Raw genomic sequence first — 20,493 nt, 5'->3', positions numbered from 1 at the left:
AATAATAATAATAATAATAATAATAATAATATAATAATAATATAATAATAATAATAATAATAATAATAATAATAATAATAATAATAATAATAATAATAATAATAATAATAATAAAAACTTATATGTAGGTGTTGATAGTTACCATATTCATCGTAAGAATAGCACACCAAATTTCTATAGGAAAAGTTGAAATCCAAGAAATAAAGAACATCGTAAAACTTTTTGAATGGATTTTAATGATTTGAATTTTCGCTCTGAAATAGCAAAATGAAGTTATCAATTCCTACTACTGTGTATGGTATTGGGGAGGCGATAAACAATGACAAGGTTTAAACTACGTATCTCACAGTTTTGATTATGCCCGTGGTGACGAAGTTTATCTCATTACCGATACCTGTCAGATGTTAGAGGCTTTTTAATGCGTACAGACTGTAAATGCTGTATAGAGGCTTTTTAATGCGTACAGACTGTAAATGCTGTAATGACCCAATGACCTACTCGTATTCAAAAGCTCTTCACTATAAATTCCTTTCGTTGTCAGCATCATCTTGCCATATTTGCACGTTCGGAAAGAAAAATATGAAGGAGATTATATACAATTCTTGATACCCGAAAATAGGATTTAAGACTGTTTTGAACGTGTTTTTTTTTAATAAAGCTTTCTTAGACTGAACCGCTTCTTTGCGCGGTGGAAATTATCTTCTAGATAACGATCGATAAGTTTTAGATTTGAGATTTTTCGCACCTCTGCCTAGAAAGAGAACTACGTATTTCATACCAGATACAGTTACCCTCATTATACTATGATTGATCATTGTTAACACTATCGTGAGACGTTACTCTAATTTACCGTATATTTCTGAATTCCAGATACTTCCCCCATCGTTTTTTATACAAAAGATTACAAAAAATACATCTACAGAAAATACTGGATGTATTTTCAGAACTAACTATAAAAGTACACTAAAAATCAAATCAGGTACAGATTTCCCTTAGTCTTCCTTAGTGAAAGGGTCTGTTCTGCAAACATTCAATGCTAAAGTGGTGAGCAAGGAAGAAGGTAAAGTTAGAATTTAATGAAAGCTCGTGATTCTGTTCAACAAAGAAAAAAATTCACATGTGGCGCAAAGCAAGACGATCCAACGTTTTTCAGATACTTGTAGTATAAAAAAAAAAAAAAAAAAAAAAAAAAAACGTTATGGGTTCGGAAATATAGTTATTTCCGCTTTATATTTTTTTCCTTCGCCTCTCTCTTTAACATAAGATTTCCTAGCTATATCAAAAGTTTTCTTCCGAAATCACATTTATAACGATACGATCATAATGATGTTATCAATGATCAGAGGCGCAATATCATAATGATGTAATAATATTATCAATCTGTACTTGTTTTATGAATATGATCAGAGGCGCAATAAGTGAGCAGGAATGTATATTGAAAAAGAAAAAGTTTGTTGATTAGGTTGTCATGGATATATAGTAGGTTGTCAAGAAGGTATGATTGTTATGAAGATAGATAGTTGTTGACACGAAGATATATACACCGTATATTCGACAAATATTTTGTGATGTAGTGGATACTTGTAGTCATCTTTCAGAATAAAAGAAGTATAAGCTTCTAATATCTTATAAAAGTCTTGCCGATAATATTATTTAATAATATAGAAATATAGATTTGTATTATCTCGTTGCACATTAGCCCTCGACGATTTTACACAAGTTAATTTATTGTACAACTTTTTTTAAAGGAGCAAGCATAGCTTTTCATTTCATATTAACCTTATTTATTTATTACTTAATTGATTAATAGGATGCATATCGAATAATGAAAAAAGGTTTTGCTTTCCAAAGTATCCGAACGGTAAAAATGGTAATCTTGACCGTATACGTTTCAGCAACAACTTATCTCACTCTTCGGTATGATCCTTTAAGAATCCAGTTTGCTTGTAGAATTACAGTGTCGTTAATATTTCTGCACTGTAAAAACAAATCAAACTGAACTTTCTATAAATCTATTTCTTTACTGTAGAAACATTTGAGAACTATTGAAACATTATTCTAGTTTCCTTTGTTTTACATTACCACTCCCTTCTCCTGGCTGTATTTATCATTGCCTGAACAATTAATTGATAGATTATTTGGCAGCAATAATGTAAACTGAAGGAAACCTAGAACAATGTTTTTACTTACCTTTAAGTGTTATTTCTACATTTAAAAAAAAAAAAAGTCCATTCCTACATTAAAAGCTTAGTTTGATTTGTAACTACAGTACAGGAATGTTGCCAATAATAACTTAAAATTCTTCAAGCAACGTTGATTTCTGAAAGAATTCGTGGTGGAGGAACTGATAAGTCATTGCTGAAAAGTCTATATTTAACACTACCGTTGTTATGGTCTGGGTGTTTTTGACAGTAAAAGCTTCTTTCTTTCTTTCTTTATTTATTTTTTATTGTTTCTAATTATATTCATTTGAAAGCATGTCTTTTTCTCTGTTTTCCTTAAATGCAGGCTCGAACTTATTTTCCCAACGTACTGTAACTAAGTGGGGTCAATAAATGAGGGATAGGGTAGCTAGTCACTTTCGTATTTAATATATAATTTAAAATTAGGAAGTGGTAATCTCAAGGGATAAATTTTCAATTAAGACTAGGGATGCCATAATAAGTTAATTAATGTGTCTCCGATAGAGGACACACTGATTTTTTGTAGAAGAGAAGACAAATCAGTCACAGAGAGATAATAGATAATTTTTTTTACCACCTTCTTTCATACTTAATTGTTAAAAAAAAAAAATGATTTCAAGTTTGTAATTGTCATCCAGTTCGAGTAAATGTTGAGAAAGTAAGTTTACGATGCGATTTAACACTTTGTCTCCGGAGGGTATTTAAATTCTGTAAACCCTGATGACGGCGGTTTTTAAAGCTTTCTATAAAAGGCCATGGATCGTGCGTTTTAAGAGATAATTTAATGAAATTTCACAGATTTTTAGTGAAGGGACTTAGTAAAAAATCTATTCTTAGTAAAAAAAAATTAGTGTCTTACGTTCATGCATGAAAAGTCAGCAGTGTTGCAAACTTGATCTTTTTCAAGCATGTTTTTTACTATATTCCAGTCGCTGTTCGTAGGCATATAGATAAATTATCACAAGACAAACACAAAAATATACTTTATTGATAATTCGAATATCTAAAAAACAAACGTCATTGCCACTTTCCCCGAAACACTTTTGGCGTAAAATCTACTCCCAGTATTTCTCTTTCGAGTGGAATATCTCGAAACACTCCCCAATACACAGAGCTACACCACACTTTGGACACCACACTGTCGTCAGTTTTCTCGCAGGTTCTCCAGTACGGGCACAGTCTTTGCTTCTTTTGTTTGCTACCTGGTGCCTTTGGGGGCAGTTTGTACGCGTAATGGCCCTTACTAATCAACCTTCCCGCAGGAGAGGCGCGCAGGAGAGTTGTGTTGATCCCGAGATTTTTACAGCCAATTCCTCGGCCAGAAGACACAGAAATTGCTGAAGCTTGTATTTTTTATCTGTTCTTTTCTTCTAAACTGAACGTATTCATAAGACATAAATCTACAAAGTGGAAAAAATATCTTCTTCCACCATTTGAATGACTTTCGCCCGAAAGCATTATAGGCAAGTAGCTGATCGGATTTATTCACGCCTATTTTATACGTATTGTATCAGGTTTTCGCACAAGACACATGTGTATTATTATCGCAAAAAAAAAAAAAAAAAAAAAAAGTTTGAGCTCATTCTCCGAAACTTGTTTCCACTTACTGAAAACCGATTTTGCACTAAGAGCCCCCTTTTCAAATCTTTTCCGTATTTGTTCCGCATATTTATTTGTCTCAGTCACTATTTATTGGACATGAAGCACTGGAAGAACTGGATAGGTGTACTATTTCGGGAGAGGTTATAATTTTTGTTGATACCGGGAGAACCACGGAAAACAGGTTTTTGGGATACTTGAACAGGAATTCGCCATCCACTTTAAGAATTATTACTTTTATTTCTTCGTCTCTTTTTGAATGCCGTCTCCAACTTATCCTCTCTTCCCACTAATGTCTTCTTCATTTTCAGAAACCCGCGACATTTCCTCATCGAAATCTGATTCATAAAGATCTAAATCGCTACCGTTCACAATCTCCGAAATTTCCTCCATGGAAAGAACGGCGCGACTTGCAGATGTGCCACTCGTACTCGCAATATTCATTTGTCACACAAAAAGGAAACGAAACATAAAGAAACACGAATAATACGTACAAACCCACGTTCAAGAAGCACCTTCGTTGAATCAAAGCGGAAAAATGAGAACAAATGGCCAAGTTTTCTCTACTGGCTCTTTTCTGAAGAACGCACACACAAAGGCGTGTTAGGAGGTAGACTAAACAATACTTTTTTTTTTTTTTCTTTCTTTCTGATAACCATATGAGGGTTGATACGTAGGTTATAACTCATGATTATATGCCCAACACATGGATAAATGCCATCCAGTTCTCAGTTTCAAGGTCATCTAACACATACTGAAGTTTCGTGTATGCATATGCATACAACCGTCGGCAAGAGGATGGAGTGCTTGGTATTTATATCAATACCGACGGAGGCAATTAAACACTACCACTACAAAAGAGGTACTACTAATTTATACTACTCATAAGTAGTACTAAACACTGTACTGTGGTACTGTTTAGTTACTTTTCTTAATAGGTTACGATTATTAATTATCAAACGAAACATTAGAAAACCCTTTCTGCTGTATAATGGCGTGTGTTCCTTAAGCACCTAATCCGATTCCCGGTGGGAGAGCCTTAAAATTTGAACGCGTAACGGTAGTTCGGATTCCACGTTAAACTGTACTAAAGTCTATGTCTCATGTAGCCAGTAAGTACTCCAGAAATTTTACTTGTGGGGGGGGGGGTCAAAATAAAAGGGGGGTGCTCTCAGAATAGTGATATACATTTTTAAACAAACTCAAAGAAAACATATATTTTGTTACGCAACTATTAGCAAAAGTAACTGGATCCATGTTCTTCCTCCCTCGCAGCTTTCATTTATGGAGCTCAATCTGCTAGGGGGAAAAAAAACTACACTTTGTAATAGATTAATTTCTGTACATTGGATCATTAAAATAAAATTTCATATATACGAATGGGAAACTAAGTTCAAAGATTTCATATTAATACAAAGAGAAAACTAAGTTCAAATCCGTTATTTTCTCCTGCTAAATAACAAACCCGCGAAAAAAAAAATGACTCACCTGATTTTGAGTTATGATATTCCCCATCCCCAATTTGAGTCATCTGCATCTGTCCATCAATCTCTTTTCCCGGAAATGGCCGCGGAGCTCAGGAGGGTAGGTATGAGCGGGTCTGTTTTGTCAATTGTTTTGATCGAAACACCGCCCGAAACAATGAAGTCATATGGTTCTCGAAGCTGTACATGAGAACGGGGTCGCTTCGTATTTTGAAGTGAAATAAATAAATAAGAATATTGCCTTCTTTCCTGAACGCTAGATCTTTTTTAACTTGATGTAATAAATAACCTATATAATACTGATTGATACAATTGGATTTGGGGGAGTATTCCTTTTCCATCCAGGGGGGGTGTAAAGAAATTGGGGGGGGGGGTGTTGGGGGTGTAGATTACTCCCTGCATGTAGCCTCTGTGCTAAAAGAGTTGCCAATCCAACCAACCAAGGCATCAGTAAAATTTTTAATATCTGAATTTAACTGAACGAATTTTCCTTCGTTCCCTGCACCTTTTAGTAAGCGACAAGTCATCATAACCGCATAGACGTTTGCATTCTATCAAGATGTATTTGATACGATTAATATTTTTATTTCTCGTGTATTTATTTATATACTCTTATTATCTGTAGAAAAGTTTATAATTATGTGGGATATAAGTTGTGATGGATTTGAATGTTGAAAGCTAACTAAGTATTTTAATTAATCAATGCTGAGTTGTGATGTATAATATTTATGATTCATTTTGTCATGAATCCTGATTTTATAAATAAAGGCCAAAATTTTAAATTTTTATAAAATATCTCTCCCAAATTTTTGACTTATTTGTAACTGAAAACTAGATTAATGTTTTAAAATTGAGTCTGAATTTGTATATTGAGTAGACTTCATCACGTATAGAATCTAAAATATAATTATGAGATGATGAAAGAATAACAACATACCCAGGTTTACTAATTACGTGTATTGGTTTAATTCAGTTAAACGTGTTAATTTAGCCTTAATGTGGATGGGGCCTACCATTTCCTTTTCTTGCGATGTGTCTTGGAATGGGGCCACATTGTAGCAACTTTATACCTATAGTTTCAGTGTTAAAATCATTTCTCCGAGCATTGTGTACGTGATATTTCTCATGTTTTTGTTTCTTGGAAACGAACCGTCGCACATAAGGCCGAAAAATGAAATTACGGCGCCAAAAACAGAAAAAAATATTGTGATGAAACTAATCAGAAATTCCTTCAAAATAGTCCCTATATACCAGTCCATGATGTACCGTAAGAATTTGTTTTGTGAACGCAACACAATAGCCAGTGTATGTGCGCAAAGTTGGAGTTTATTTCGAACGGCCAGCTGCAGTTAGTTGTGCCTGAGTTGCTGACGGAGAAACAGCTCGTGCTAAATTTTCCCAAAGTGACTGTAACAAGATTTCAATACGAATAATGAAGAGTTAGATATATATATATATATATATATATATATATATATATATATATATATATATATATATATATATATATATATAGTGTACATCTGAAATGACTGTGAACCTAACAAGTGAGCCTAGTGTAAATACAGTACAGGTAGTATGATGGACTAGTGCGGTGTCGAAACAAGGAAGAAATATTTACTATACATAGAGTTATAAAAAAAAATTCCAAAGAGTACCGCGACTATTCTTGGACAATTCGACAATATATCTTATATCGAACATAGAACAGGAATATACACGTCCCCCCTTTTCCCCCTTTCCTGATTGGAGCGTATTGTTTACACACAGTTGTGGCAACGATCTGTGAAGAACATGAAAACTAAGAGAAGAGAACTCTTTATAGTGTTATTTAAAGAGCATTTTTACAATAGGTCTTCATTAAAATGTAATGAATAATTATTACAGTATACATTAAACAAGTGTGGTATCAGTGAACTTGCTGAACAACGTGGAAATAAACTGAAAACTGTAGTGAAAGTATTTGTGTCAAAGGTTTTGGCAAAATGGCGAGCATGTAATTACATGTACGAGTGGCAAATAAGCATACGGAGTGATCAAGATGTAACACTTCCGGTGCTACAACCATTACAGCGTCCCTCAACAACATCACGGCTTTCGGAGCAAATGAGATGAGGAAGATCAAGAAAAGTGTTCGAAGAGAGTTCGCAACGAAGTAAGAAAAGATATGTGAAGGAAATTGTAAAGAATACCAGTTCTGAAAAGCTGTGCTTGTATGTAGAATCAAGTTTGGTGAAATCTGGCAAGAGTACTGCAGCCGAAGTTGTGAAATTAGCGATCTAGTCTCCGCCTAAGAGATTGAAAAATATGAAAGCGATCCATGATATATCATCTGCTACTACATGACCGTGCAGCCCTGACGAAGCTTTAGGCCTTCTAATGGATCTTAGCTTGACAAAGGAAGATTATAAAAGGATGAGACTTGGAGCAAAAGAAAGAGGAGCAGATATTTATCCCTCATATCATGTGCTAGCAGAGACAAAGAAGTGTTATCATGCAAATATTACGGTAACTGAAAACGAGGCTGTGGTCCCACTTCAAGATGAGCTCAATCATACTACACTGCGTTTAGTACAAGTACAGAGTGATGTGATACTGCAGAACATTTCGGAGGACTGTGATATTATCGATATTTATTATAAATGGGGCCTAGATGGTAGCGGTGGCCACACCATATATAAACAAACTTTCTCGAATAATTCCTATTACGTGGATTCCAACATACTTTTATGTACCATTGTGCCATTGTATGTGTGTCAATCTAATTGTAAGAACACAACAGTAATTTGGAATTGCAATTTGCCTCTAAGATAGAAAAAGGAAACGGTTCACAATGTGAAATCAGAGTATGACGAAGTACAAACACAAATATTGCAATTGCAGCTAATAATCGTCTCGGCAATAAGACAATAAAATTTAATCATATTCCGCATATAGGCATATAGGCGTAGTCGTCTCATGGGGATTTCTGAGCAGGATATCCAATAAAATCAACTTTTTTATTTTTGGCGTCGTAACTCGATACTTTAGCCCTATGTGCGTCGTTATGTTTCAAAAGGCTAGAGAATCCAAGATCAATATTTTGTGAATTCTACTGAAGCCAGATAGAAGAGTAAATGACTTGTCAATTACAGGGAAATTTTCTATCTATATAAAGACAGTGATGTTTATTGTCAGATAGATCTGTTATCGGCAAGTGTGTAAGCAATGTGCTGCTATTCATAAAGAAGTTTTTACACTCATTCGCTGTTACACCTCGCTAAATGATGGTCGAGACCAGACGACCATGTGAATTTATGGGACTGTGTGTGTGTACTCTTAGTTTTTCTCTTGCATTAATCATTTTCTCTTGTAGAACGCATTTGCATGGAAACATCAACAAGTGGCTAACATATTGATTGCAAAATGTATACCTAATTTTATCTTTCTCAGCGAAACGGATTACCTGTTGTTGGGATATTTGAATGTTGAATCTATGCAGGCGTGTGTAACAAAGTAAGGGATAGATATTATATTACATACTTTTTTTTCAAGAAAACTGTTTATCATGTGCATTAATTAATATCAATAGCAAAATATGATCAGATTTAAAGATTACCAAGTTTTACTGTAGAGTAGTAGTCGACTTACGAGTTTTCATTTATTTATTTGTTAAACGTGAAGTGGTGTTCACTCGGAATAAGACTCCTGCTCATAGCGATCATTTTTGGTTTTTAATTTTTGACTAAAGATTAAGAAAATTTTCCACAGAATATTTTCTAGCAGTAAATACAACACTAAGTGATTTTTAGTAATTTTACTCCATTATGTAAAACATATTTTGTGAGATCTTCCTTTGTATAGATGGTTTGTTAAGAATTTGACCTAATACTCCTTGTTCTTCAATATTATAGGGTAACAAAGGAGCTGTGAGTATACGTCTGGGAATCTATGGATGTTCTATGTGCCTAGTCAACTGCCATTTAACTCCTCATGATAATTTTGTACAAGAACGTATTAATGACTATAATGCAATACTCAATAGTCAGGTTTTCCAAGTGAAGGAAACAAGCAATATCTTTTTCCATGAGTAAGTTTTCACTTCCATTACTAATAAGTGCAATGACTCTTAAATTTTCAAATAAATTATAATCGATTATTTGAAAAAATGGAATGAATCGTCATATTTCTGTACACTATAGGTGCAAATTCCATAATAATTCAGGGAGTTAAAAAGTGTGAGGCTGACAAGGGAATGAAGGGAGAATTGATATCGAGTTGTAACGTTGTGTATACATCAATCGAAAGCACTAATGATGCTGATTAAGAATCTGTAATAAAAAGTTTCCACATAAATGTATTGAAGGAGTTATGTCGATTTGTCACTTTTCACAGTTTTCGCACTTTTTCACGTTATTTCAATTCCAATCGCTACCAAACTAATACAAACGACTAATTCACGCACTAGAAATCGTTTGGAAGTGTTTTCGTTACTCATATTTGAGGTAACATAACGTTTGGAGCATAACACAATCAATGTATTAGTTGACATAAGATGTGCAGTAATGATATTTCAGCACATACTCAGGGTTATCAACAAGATAATGGTTCAAGAAAAAAATGTCTTTGCACCAAGAGCAACGGATTCTCGCAAGTTTCTCACAATGCTTACAGTTGGCTACACCAAACCTGAAACCAAATTTGCTTGGCGAATCAAAAGCAGGATATTCACCAGTCTTATAACCAGCTTTAATAAATACATATTGATACAACACAATGTATCTTGGTGAACTCATCTGATTGGGTAGAATCGAAGCAAATATAATGCGCTGATCTCGTTCAAATATTTTATACCCGTCAAGTTCGAGTTTCACATAGTGTTAAAGTTTTTTTCAAATAATGTTTCCAAACAACAAACCCATAAAAGTCTAACGGCTGACAGAATAGCGTGCAGTTTTTTGGGATATTCTCAACCTTCACCATTGCGCCATTGGGCAAACACGCTGTAAACAGACCCCAATGGTCAAGTAGAACGATATTTTCTTCGTTCGGTGAAATCGCTGCAGACAGCAAGTCTTTAACATACTTGTCGCGGCCGTCACATGTCATGATGCCACTTTTCGATGCATCAGGCACTAGATTTTCGGATTTCATTGTTTTTTACATCCTTGGTCCAAATTTTCCTCTAGAATCTCGGAGTGTTACCATCATTTTGTCATGAACAACTCCGCTCATCGCAATTATTGGCAACATAGTGAAAGAGTGGGTTGTAGCACTTGTTGACTGCACAACTTTTTCAACTCTATCTTGTCCTTTGAACGCCAGAGTGCGATTTCCTGTCATTTCATATTGAACACCACTCTGATCGGCGTTCAAAACGTTTGCGGCAGCGATGCGTTTTTCATTGATTGTGTTGCTGATGCGGGTCGCAAATTTGTCTGATTCCGTTTTCAAAAGCTCCTGATCTTCGAAGCAGGACTTCGTCACGCGACTCGTGATTCGGCGGCAGGTAATTCCACGGGCATTTTTAAACTGCTGTACCCACCAAGACGAAGCCTCGAACGAATGAGCGAAATCAAGTTTGGCTGCATTTTTCATCGCCCAGATTCGTATGTCGTCGTCGTGAATTGGATGCCCAGCCGCAGCAGTTGCGTTGAAATAGGCAAACGTGTCGCCACTTATTTGCTTCAGCTTCAATTCTCTATTGCCACCAGATGCGAATTGCCTTTTCCACGCACGAATGACAAGCCAGTCTGGTGGTGCCCAAGAGTGTTTCTTACGGATGGCAGTGATTTTTCTGAATTTGCCTCGCGGGGTCCATGCACAGTCAAGAACCATCCTCATCTCGTCGTCTGCATATTTCCGAGTGTCTGAATTTTTCGGACAACCTGCTGATGTCGATGGTTCATAATCAGGGTCTTCATCCAAAATCGAACAGCTCCTTCGTGATGTATGTAAATGTGCCACTGGTGTATCACCGTCAATCATGCGAAAGTCTGTCAAAACCAAAGTTTCTGAAATGGCATTGCCTTTTTCATATCCTTTAATAATCATGTCGCTAATGGCGAATGCGAAGTCAATTTCAGTTGACATTTGTTCAGCAGACTTGATCCGATTCCGCTGGATACAGTCGCTGACTTGTTCAGTTACAATTGCCAAGACGTTGGCAATATTCATTTGCGGCATTTTGCACCTTGACGTAACAAATGAACAACATTTGAGTACACATCAAAACAACCACCTTGTTACCTCGGCGAGAGCACACTGACAACTGTTCGCGTGTGTTTACAGTCCGAAGCTAGGCATGGGAGAATCGAAGTTATTGCGCACTTCACCGCATAGATGGCAGTACCACACAGGGACTTTATTATGCGTGCAATATGGCTTATGATGCTTTCTCACTATGCATTTCACATAGATGATTAGCTTTGGAAGGTAGCAAGCTCTGTGAGTTGAGTTCATCGTTTTGTTTTCACCTACTTAACTAATTTCAAAACAACAAAATCTCGCAAAATGTGAAAAGTGACAAATCGACATAACTCCTTCAATACATTTATGTGGAAACTTTTTATTACAGATTCTTAATCAGCATCATTAGTGCTTTCGATTGATGTATGCACAACGTTCCAACTCGATATCAATTCTCCCTTCATTCCCTTGTGAGCTGGAAATCAGTCCCAGATCTTCAGGAAATAGATTGCTTCCTTCCATTTTCTCATATAATACAGTAACTGTAATACTTCTGTAAACTTTTACGTAAACGAATTTGTAAATTGCGTATGTGTATAAATAATAGCAAAATTATGCACGTACCATGCCTTGCGTATATACATTTCTTGTAAGACTATAGCTCAAGTGGTAGAGCGTTGGCTTCGGATTCGGAAGGTCGTGGGTTCGATTCCCGCTGCCGACCATCCTGACTGGAGTTTTCAAGTGTTTTCCTCAGTCTTACCAGGCGAATGCCGGGATGGCACCTACAAGGGGCGGGTCTAAGGGGGGCTATAGCCCCTCCCTGAAGCTCAGGTATACAGTGGATAAAACAGACTTCAATCCTGTTTTACACTGAATAAAGCGGCAAACTGTGGTTTAGCCCCTCCCTTGATCATCTCCTGGATCCGCCACTGGTATCTACTAAGCAGATCCTGGCCGATACCTTCCCAATTCCTTTCCATTGTTATTATTATTATTGTTAGATATCCAGTATAAATGGCCTCTGAGTTGTATGTGGTGATTGTTAAATAAATAAAACAAAATAGATTTCAACACCTGTGAGAATTTCTAGTGCCTTTTACAAGTCACTTTATCTTGGAGTTGAAAATCCTAGTTGTCACCTACATTTTGGGTTATTCTAGTGAGCTAACTTGCACTGTAACAATGTCACACTAAACTATTAACGGATTACATATATATACTGGTTCTTGCATAGATTCCATCAAAAACTACGGAATTCAAAGATGAAGGCTTATTTAGTAACGAACAGCGAGTAATCCAACTCCCTTCACACTTTTGACTCAGTGTTTGTAAGCCTACTGTTGATTTTTCATTTTCACAATGACTGAAAAATATACCAGGAAAATATCAACGTAAGTTTACCGTCCCTGATTCAAATAGTATTATAACGACCTCCTTCGTGGCTAAGCGGTCCCGGCGGAAGCTCATATGGTTCGGTTTCCACGTTAATCAGTAGGTACCATCTCATATAGCCTCGCTGCTGAAAGGAGCGTTTAAAATCTACATCAACATCGAATAGTATTATAGAGAGTTGGATTAATCACTGTTCGTTACTAAACAAGCCTTCATCTTCCGTAGTTTTCGATGGAATCTATGCAAGAACCAGTGTATATATAATCCCTTAATAGTGTAAAGTGACATTGTTACAGTGCAAGTTAGCTCCGAAGAATTCAGAATAGAGTTGTTTTCTCTAATTTTAAAATAGTAATTTCGAATTCGATACTCTGTGATTTTGCACTGTGTGTTCAGTAAACTCTAGGCAGACACAAGAAATAGATAAGAAGCCTGGCTTGAATAAAGTCATTGGTGACAATCAAACGAGAACATCGGTGACGCACTCGATGGATTCACCATTTGTGGATCCATGACTACTTGTATTGCTCCCGACACTTCTCTTTTCCATTCTCCTGTCTGGCCTCTTTCCTCCTTTCCGTACCTGTTTCTCAGTTGCTGCTCCAAGCGTAAAAGTGTACTTGACGTCATAAAGTGGCTAGTTGCAAGTTACTGCTTTAGAACAAAATCTAGTGACTTTGGGACGACCTCTTTTGGCATTAAAATTTATATAAGCTTATATAATTCAAGTCCATGATTAGGAAGAGGAAGTTTGTTCCTCGATTACTTTGAATTGCAAATGTTGTTATATCGAAGTTACGTTTAAGTTTTATTGCAATCGAAGAATCACTTTGTAAGCATCGATATTTTATGAATAACCGTTCGGTTTCAACAGGTAACTTCCGTTAATACGGATATTGTCTGGCACATTTTGTTAAGATTGACTAACATCCACCTACAATGTGCTTTAGAAGTCCGAAAGGGATTCTTATATTTCTAGTATAATTTTGTCAGTTAACTTATTGCTGATTTTAGTGCTTTGTGTGGAAAAAAGATTAAGTTGAATAAAGTGTAAAACGTATTTGTGAAGCTGAAGTTCTTCATTACTGACTAGCCGTCGAGGGCAACAGGATTATAGTAACTAACTAACTAACTAACTCTATGGCCTATGGAACCCGGAGGTTCAGTGCCGCGTTCACAAAAGCTCTCCACTGACTTCTATCCTTAGCCAACTGGATCCAGTTTCTACTTTGTATTCCTATCTCTGCGAGATCCATCTTAATATTATCCTTCCATCTGCGCCTAGGTCTTCCTAATGGTCGTTTTCCTATGGGTCTACCAGTCAAGACTTTGAAAGCGTTTCTACTTTCTTCCATTCTAGCTACATGACCTGCCCACCTAAGCCTCCTAGACTTGACGACCCTAACAATGTTGGATAAACCGTATAAACTATGTAGTTCCTCGTTATGAAGCTTCCGCCATTCCCCATTCTCGTTCCTCTTGGGTCCGAATATTCTTCTCAGGATCCTGTTCTCAAATACTTTCAGTCTATGTTCTTCCCTCAAAGTAAGCGACCATGTTTCGCAACCATACAGAACAACAGGCATGATTATCGTTTTATATATTTTAAGCTTCAAATTCCTCGACAGAATTCGCGACGACAAGAGATTTTGAACCGAATAGTAACACGAATTCCCTGCTTTTAGTCGACATTTAATTTCTTCGTGAATATGATTTTCGTCTGTTAATATTGATCCTAAATATTTGAAAGTATCCACTTTATCAAAAGTATTATTTAATATTTTAACGCCTCCACAATTTGCCGTATTACGGTCCCGACGCACTTCCATGTATTTAGTTTTCTCTGCATTTACTTCTAAACCCATGTCCCTGCAAGCGTTTAATAAGATCTCTGCATTTATTTCTACTGTTCTCCTATCATCCCCTATTAAATTTACATCATCAGCATATGCCATAACCTGGTGAATGCCGTTCAACTGTAGGCCCTGGTTGCTATCTTTGATTTTCCTTATGGCGTATTCCAGCACAAAGTTAAATAATAATGGCGACAACGCATCTCCTTGTTTCAGGCCATTTTCGACGTGGAAGCTCGTGGACAAAAATTTTCCTACCCGGACTTTACTTTGGGATTCACTTAAACATATCTTAATTAATCTAATTAGCTTTCTCGGTATTCCAAGCTCTGTAAGAACGTTGTATAATGTTTCTCTCCTAACCGAGTCGTAAGCCTTTCTAAAATCAATAAATAGTTGATGTACCGGGGTATTGTATTCCCACTTCTTTTCGAGTATTTGGCGAATGGTAAATATTTGGTCGATAGTTGATCGATTTCGTCTAAATCCGCACTGATAATCTCCAATAATTTCATCTGCGTATGGGGTCAATCTTGCTAACAGAATATTTGAAAGGATTTTATAGGATGTTGACAGAAGAGAAATGCCTCGATAATTATTACAGTCAGTTTTGTCGCCTTTCTTGTGAATTGGAACAATGATTGACTCTTTCCACTCTTGTAGCAATTCTTCCTTGTTCCAGATAAGGAGAATGAGTTTGTGTATCTTGTTCCATAATTTTTCGCCTCCAGCTAAAATTAACTCAGCCGGAATTTCATCTACACCCGGAGATTTGTGTTTCTTTAATTTCTTTATAGCGGCTTCCACTTCTATTCGATTGGGTTCTGGAATATACGGTTCTGCGGTGTGTATCTCCTTTTCTCCACGCACATTAGTTTTTGGCTGCGTGTTCAGCAAATCGTCAAAGAAATCTTTCCATCTATTTAAGAGGCTATCCGTATCAGTGAGAACTGTTCTGTCAGATTTCTTTAATATATAAGCACGAGGTTGATAGCCTTTCTTAAATTCGCTGATCCCCTTATACATGTCCCGAATATTTTTATTTTTACTATTATCTTCAAGTTCCTTAATTTTAGCTTTCAAAAAATCGCGTTTCTTTGTTGTAAAAGTTTTGGAAGTTTCCCGCCTGATATCTGCGAAATTTTGTGTAGTTATTTCATTCGGATTTTGTAGCCACCGTAATTTTGCCTGTTTTCTCTTCTCTACTAGTTTAATGCATTCTTGGTCGAACCATGGTTTGTTCCTACGTATTTCCGCGTGTCCCAGTTTTTCTATTGCTGAACTTTTAATGCTATCTCTAATTTCAATCCAAGTATCCTCAACACTAGTGCACTCCGAGTCTTCTAAAACCGAGAATCTATTCGAAACTTCAATCTGGTATTCCTCTCTTACCTGGCTCTCTTCTAATTTCTTTAAATTAAATCTCTCCGTTTTCGGACATTGAGTATTACCTTTATTCAACGATAATCTCTCCCGTATTATCGCTGCTACCAGGTAGTGATCAGTGTCACAATCAGCCCCTCTAAACGACCGGACGTCAATTATGCTAGATTGTCTTCTTCTATCTACTAAAACGTGATCAATTTGATTATGTGTTTTTCCGTCTGGTGATGTCCAAGTGTATTTATGAACGTCGCGATGTGGGAATTTTGTACTCTTCACGATTAGGTTTTTGGATGTTGCAAAGTTCACGAGTCTAACACCGTTGTCATTACTTTCCTTATGCAAACTTTCGTTCCCTATAATCGGTTTGAAAATATCCTCTCGTCCTACCTTCGCATTGAAATCCCCTAATAGAATCTTCATATGGTATCGCGGGAGTTGTTCAAATATCCGTTCCACTTCTTCGTAAAAACTATCTTTTATATCGTCACCCTTATCTTCAGTTGGAGCATGTACATTTAAAACAATAATATCACACCACCGTCCCTTAAGAGTAATAAAAGAAAGTCTGTCAGTAACAAATTCAACCCGTTTAATTGCTGGTAATATTCGTTTGTGAACGAAAAACCCTGTTCCTAACTGGTGACTTTTATTTCCTTCCCCGTAAAAGAACGTAAAATTTCCGGAATTCTCAGATCCATTTCCTTCCCACCTAACTTCCTGAACTCCTACTAAGTCCATCCTGTATTTCTCTAACTCACTCGTTACAGATTTTAACGCGCCTGCCCTATAAAGACTTCTAATATTCCATGTTCCAAATCTCATTTCCATTTTCTTTTGCTGATGTCGTGCCAAGTTATCAGTCCTTGTCCGAGGCTTTTGTGAAGGTTTCTGAACAAGTAACTTTTTTTACAGGATGAGGGTGTTAGCCTTACCCAAACCCCCAAGCTGGAGGACCACTCCTAGTCATCTGTCCGCGACTGCTTATTCAGTATATTCGCAGCTAACCTCTATATCTAGAGGCCTTCTCCTCGATCCGCAACCTGAGGACGCGCCATGCCGTGGTGACAGGAACAGGATTATAGTAGGTGTAGAAATTTTACTAGGATGTAGAAGTCCTTTTAGGCCCTCTAGGACACATTATGAGTAAAATGTGTATACACGTTGTACAAATAAAGAAAATGAAAATATTAGGTGTATACGAGGAGGTATCTAAAGTATATACTTTCTCTTGTCTTAGTTCCTTTAAAACTAATCCGACAGTAGTTCCTTTAAAGAGTATTTAATATAGTACAGTTAATTAGAAAAAATCTACAATTACAAGGAAAATCTTCGATTATAATTTATGTATGCGTCGTTTTGTCCTTTGAGTATTTCAGTCTTGTTGACATATTTGATTTATGTGTCTGAAGTAAAATTTTGAATTCGTTTCAGCTATGTGTTCTGGCTCGGCGACTTAAACTTCCGACTCGATGAAGGTTATACGTCTGAAGAAGTCCTGAAATTGATTCATGAAGGAGAGTTGACGCAGCTAATGGAAAAGGACCAATTACGGAGAGTAATGGCAACCGGAGAGGCCTTCAGTGAATTACAGGAAAAATTTCCAAATTTTCCACCAAGTTACAAGTTCGATTTTCATTCTTCCAATTATGATCTCAAGTGAGTCAAGCGATCTTATGATGCACAGTGCAACTTTCTTAGTTTGATATTTCAACGAAAGTAATTGAACCATGTAACATTACTGATTCTTATTTTAACCCAAAGAGCTATTGTTTTTAACATTCTTATTTGTATTTGAGAAATAAAAAGATTTTCTATATCGCTTCAGGTGTAGGTAACTGTACAGGATGTCCAAAAAGTTCGGTTTTGTAGTGAAAACGAGACAAATGGTAATGTAGTAATGGTTTCGGTTGCCCGTATACCGGCGATGAAATTCATTTTTTTCATTAGAAAGAAACCTGAGGCGTTCAAAACGTTGTCTTCTTCTGTACACTCTTTTCGTCCGGTAAGCCGGAGATCTCTTCAGGCGCACAGTTTTCACTATTTAGAGTACAGAGGACATGGCATAAAAGTGATTGTTTGTTCTCGTATTTCTCAACATATATAACATTGAAGTGTCATAGTCGTTCGATTTAGCCATTTTCCAAGCTCAACATACAACGTTGTAATGTTCACGTGCTCTGAATAATTAGTCTTCTCCGCTGGTTTAGGGCTGTACACTCCTTTGGTGTATCGGATCTCGGTGGGAGAGCCTTGAGATTTGAATACATTGCGGTGATTCGAATTCCACCTTAAATTGTAAATCCATATCTTATAAAATATAACCTCGGTGCTGGAAAACGACTTCAAGCCAACCAACGTGACCTTTTTGGCTGCATGATCAGTCAGAGCAAGTTGGTTGCACATTTTCATTCTTTCAACTTTATTACAAGATGACAAGTCAAGAATTCATGAATTGCATCAGCGGGATTCATACACAAGAGAAGATCGAAAAGTAATACGCACTATTTTTTCCTACCAGAATATATAGAATGAAACTACATGTTTTGTCTAATTTTCAACATAAAAACCGAAAGGCTCGAGATATTTGTTTCGTTGTAACACTAATATTAGTATACTTTGTTCTTTCTAAGCGGGTAACCACCTGAAGACAACTTCGTGAACTTTTTCATTCAAGTCGAATCGTAGACGGCCCATATATCATTTCAAGGAACCAACGTTGAAATTCAAGAGGAGCTAAGTCCGGACTGTGAAGTGAATCATTGCGAATTAGCTCCTCAATGGCCCTGACAGTAGCTAATGTTGAAGTGGTTTTAGGTTAACTGGAACGAAGGGAATCAGTAAAGCTTACGTAGTCTTCAAAAACTGCTGCAATCCGTGCATTCATCAGCCTTACACTTCCATCATTTCTTTGTGAACTTAAGTCGGTTTCCAGTTAGCTCACGAAATTCTTACTAACAAGTTATTGCCCTACTCCTTTATATAAGAATAATACGATACAAAATCTGGTAGAAATCATAGTATTAAGAAGAAAAAAACTAGAAAATAAATTAGAAGTACTTACAAGAAACATGAAAAAATTTAAATAAAGATGAAAGTTAATCCTGGAATACATAGACACTTTCTGCTCCTTTTAATATGCAGGTGGGGTGGTGCTGAACCCCAACTACAAACTTCATATTTTATGACTAAATTTAGCAGTTTTTAAATTTCAATTTTAGCATATTTAGAGATTAATCAAATATACAGTATAATTACGGAACATTGTATTGTGAACTCAATTTCAGCGTTCTTCAACTTCACTTAGCTCTTCAAAATTGTCACACTCACTCATTCCTCCCATCAATAATATTACGTATAGCGTCTCCAAAGTCACTGTCAGTTAGATGCAAGCGATTCACAACGGGCTATTTCTAAAGCAATTATTACAAAATTTTAAATTAAAATAAATAAATAAATAGATAAATAAAAACTCAGCAATACATATATGGGGTACTAGCGAACTCCAAAGTAAATATACACCATGGAAAATCAATTAAAAGTTCAACTCGACAAAATCAGCATAATAAAAGATTATAACTTCAACTAAGAATATCTTTGTCACCTCTATCCCCGCAAAAAGCATCAGAACGTTGTTCAGCGCGACTTTTGTAGGTTTAAAAAGAAGATGCTGTTGTTTGTATTCCAAGGCTAAATATGCTAAAGTATAATTCCTAAAAACTTACAAACGAATCAAATACTAAAACAATGCACTACAAAGGGTTGGACTTCAAAATTGGTAATAGGAGAATTTAAATTATATTACGTAAATTTTATATGTAAGTTCTATTTTGTCTTTATATCGTATATCAATCAAGAGAAAGAAATGAATGTAAAAAAATGAACTGCCTCTTATAGACTAAGAGGGACCAGCTTATGAAGTATTATGTATATGAACCTTTACAAAAATGTACACTCATGTCCAAAATGATAGTCCCATATCTATAACTGTCTTGTAAGAATATAATTTGATCGTGGTTTTGCAGGGTACTTTTAATACTGATACTATGTGTATAATCGGAAAATGTATATGTGTGGTAAATTTCATAGGAAGAGAATTATAATTACGAAAATTAGAATGAGTAAAACAAAATGTTGCTAAATGGACAAGAAAGTTTTTTTTTTTTTCGTTTTATTATTCTTATTTACTGCTCTTTTGGTATGAAATTTGCCACATACATGTCTTTGCCGATTATACACATACTAACATTATAAGAAATACCGGGCAAATTCGTTATCAAATTATATTCCTACAACACATTTATAGACAGGCGACAATAATTTTGGACACGAGTGTACATTACACCAAAATACGCAACCTCTTTGTGATATTAACAAAGTTAACAGAGAACCAATAACACGAATCTCCAGCGTGAACTTTAAACTAGT

The 20,493-nt window shown here is 36.0% G+C and overlaps 1 protein-coding gene across 2 annotated transcripts in view; it reads left to right on the top strand.

Moving 5' to 3' along the window:
• LOC145694784 (phosphatidylinositol 4,5-bisphosphate 5-phosphatase A-like) overlaps positions 1-20,493 on the top strand; it is a 103,668-nt gene that overhangs the window by 67,378 nt on the left and 15,797 nt on the right. For both annotated transcript variants that reach the window (XM_081771420.1, XM_081771419.1), the window contains exons 5-6: positions 9,160-9,335; positions 17,500-17,724. In XM_081771420.1, the coding sequence (XP_081627546.1) occupies positions 9,160-9,335; positions 17,500-17,724 (401 nt within the window). The remainder of the gene's footprint in view (positions 1-9,159; positions 9,336-17,499; positions 17,725-20,493) is intronic.

Source organism: Thermobia domestica, chromosome 9 (genome assembly GCF_964235325.1).
Source record: "Thermobia domestica chromosome 9, izTheDome1.hap1.1, whole genome shotgun sequence".
NCBI classification, from domain to species: Eukaryota; Metazoa; Arthropoda; class Insecta; order Zygentoma; family Lepismatidae; genus Thermobia; species Thermobia domestica.
The sequence above is the reverse complement of the archived record's forward strand: the minus strand, read 5'-3'. Positions and strand labels throughout refer to the sequence as shown.